General features: G+C 55.2%; 1 protein-coding gene across 3 annotated transcripts in view; it reads left to right on the top strand.

The window, feature by feature from the left end:
- Nucleotides 1-2,500, top strand: part of htt (huntingtin) — a 48,510-nt gene that overhangs the window by 34,442 nt on the left and 11,568 nt on the right. For all 3 annotated transcript variants that reach the window (XM_062520510.1, XM_062520509.1, XM_062520508.1), the window contains 3 exons: nucleotides 1,006-1,183; nucleotides 1,839-1,931; nucleotides 2,124-2,308. In XM_062520510.1, coding sequence (XP_062376494.1) covers nucleotides 1,006-1,183; nucleotides 1,839-1,931; nucleotides 2,124-2,308 — 456 coding nt within the window. The remainder of the gene's footprint in view (nucleotides 1-1,005; nucleotides 1,184-1,838; nucleotides 1,932-2,123; nucleotides 2,309-2,500) is intronic.

Raw genomic sequence — 2,500 nt, 5'->3', positions numbered from 1 at the left:
ACACACACACACACACACACACACACACACCGCAACGCACCGCACACACACACACACACACACACACCTCCTCCCTACAGATCACCCCCCACAGAGAGGCCCTGGTGGCCTCCTTCACCACCCTCACCATAGAGGTCAGTCATACATGCACACACACACACACACACACACACACACACACACACACACACACACACACACACACACACACACACACACACACACACACACACACCGCACCGCACACACACACACACACACACACACACATACATCTCCTCCCAACAGATCACCCCACACAGAGAGGCCCTGGTGGCCTCCTTCACCACTCTCACCATAGAGGTCAGTCATACATGCACACACACACACACACACACACACCGCAACGCACCGCACACACACACACACACACACACACACACACACACATCTCCTCCCAACAGATCACTCCACACAGAGAGGCCCTGGTGGTCTCCTTCACCACCCTCACCATAGAGGTCTGTCAGGACCACACCATACACACACACACACACACACACACACGCTCCTCATGGCCCTCTACAGGCCTGAGATCAGGCATCCAGATCCTCTACTCCTGACCAGTGGGAGTGCAGCAGATGTGATGACTGATGTCTGGGACTAGAGGGTTTGGACGGAGCTGACCTCAGCACTGGTATAAATAGAAGAGGAATGCATTGTGGGGTCTTAGCCAAGTTAGGAGCAGCATTTAATTGTGCCTCCTCTCTCTCAACTACTCTCGCTCTGTTTCTCTCCCTCTCATCTATCTCCCTCTCTCTCTCTCTCTCTCTCTCTCTCTCTCTCTCTCTCTCTCTCTCTCCCTCCCTCTCCCTCTCTCCTCTTTCTCTCTCCTCTCTCTCTCTCTCCCTCCCTCTCTCTCTCTCTCTCTCTCTCTCTCTCTCTCTCTCTCTCTCTCCCTTCCTCTCCCTCTCTCCTCTTTCTCTCTCTCTCTCTCTCTCTCCCTCTCTCCCTCTCCCTCTCTCCCAGACGGTGGTGTGGCGCGTGCTGCAGGACCAGCTCCCCCTGAGTGTGCAGCTGCAGGCGTCGCTGTCCTGCGTGTGTCTGGCGCTGCAGCAGCCGGCCGTCTGGACGCTGCTGGCCTCGGCCCCCTACCTCAGCCAGGCCATGTCCATCATCCACTGCGTCCGCCTGCTCATCCACGCAGGTCAGGCTCCACACCCACCCACCCACCCACCCGCGGGGGACAGAGAGGACGAGTGACCTCGCAGGGGGAGGGTGGGATAGGAGTAGAGATGGGGTGGTGGTCGCATAGTAGTTTGCGAGCTGGGCTAGCATGCAGTAGCTTGAAAAGTTGTGGGTTCAATTCCCAGCTTCCACTGTTGTGACCTTGAGCAGGGCACGTTACCCCGAGTTGCTCTGGGGAGAATGGGCCTTGTGAGATGTGACATACTGTATGTAGGTCACTTGGGAGAGAAGTGTCTGCTAACTGAGTAAATGTCCAGGTCCACTGCAGGGCAGCACACAGCCAGGGGCTTGGTGGGAAGTTGTTTGGGCTCTGACGGAGGAGATTTCCAGGGAGAATTTGGGACTCCAGACGAGGGCAATGGAGATCTAGGGGTGTGTGGGGATCAGGGTGTGGAGGAGCACACAGGAGTTTGGGCTCTGGTGGAGGGATGTCCAGGGAGAGGGGTGAGGGATTGGGACTGCAGAGAGAGTGGAGCTGGAGCTGGAGCTGGACATGGGTTCCAAGGGATTGGTGGATCTGAGGAGTGTTGACACTATGTTGACTGTGTTTTTATTCAGATGGAGCTACAGGTCTTTGGTCACTTATCATATGTGTGTGTGTGTGTGTGTGACAGTCGCTGTGGGGCCTGGTGACCAGCTTCTCCGACCGGAGAGAAAGAGGTCCAACTCGGAATCTGGGGAAGATGAAGTGGACTCAGCCAAAGACGGTGAGTTCTGGAGATTCCTCCACAACGCTCTGCACTCTCCTCACTGAGAACGAGGCAGTGCCTTTTGTCGAGTCTGCCACCAACGATAATTGCAATGTTTTATAGGAACCCTTCAATTATGTGACTAGGATCATAGTCATTTGTTAACATTTTGTGTGTGTGTGTGTGTGTGTGTGTGTGTGTGTGTCTCAGATGTGAGTAAGCAGCGTGCGTGTGAGGTGATGGTTGAGCTGGTGGAGGGCCTGCAGACGGCGCTGTTTCTGGGCCACCCTCGGAACCGCTCCATCCCAGCATTCCTCACTCCCACCCTGCGCAACGTCATCATCAGCCTCGCCAGGCTGCCGCTCGTCAACAGCTACACCCGCGTGCCGCCACTGGTGAGACACTCGCTCCGTTTGTGTGTGTGTGTGTGTGTGTTTGCTTGTTTGTTTGTGCGTGTGTTTGTGTGTTTGCGTGTGTTTGTGTTTGCGTGCGTGTGTGTGTTTGCATGTGTTTGCATTGCGTGTTTGTGTGTGTGTGTGCATGCGTGTATGCGCGTGTGTGTGTGTGTGTGTGTGTGTGTGTGTGTG

This window comes from Sardina pilchardus, chromosome 2 (genome assembly GCF_963854185.1).
Source record: "Sardina pilchardus chromosome 2, fSarPil1.1, whole genome shotgun sequence".
Classification (NCBI taxonomy): Eukaryota; Metazoa; Chordata; class Actinopteri; order Clupeiformes; family Clupeidae; genus Sardina; species Sardina pilchardus.
The sequence above is the reverse complement of the archived record's forward strand: the minus strand, read 5'-3'. Positions and strand labels throughout refer to the sequence as shown.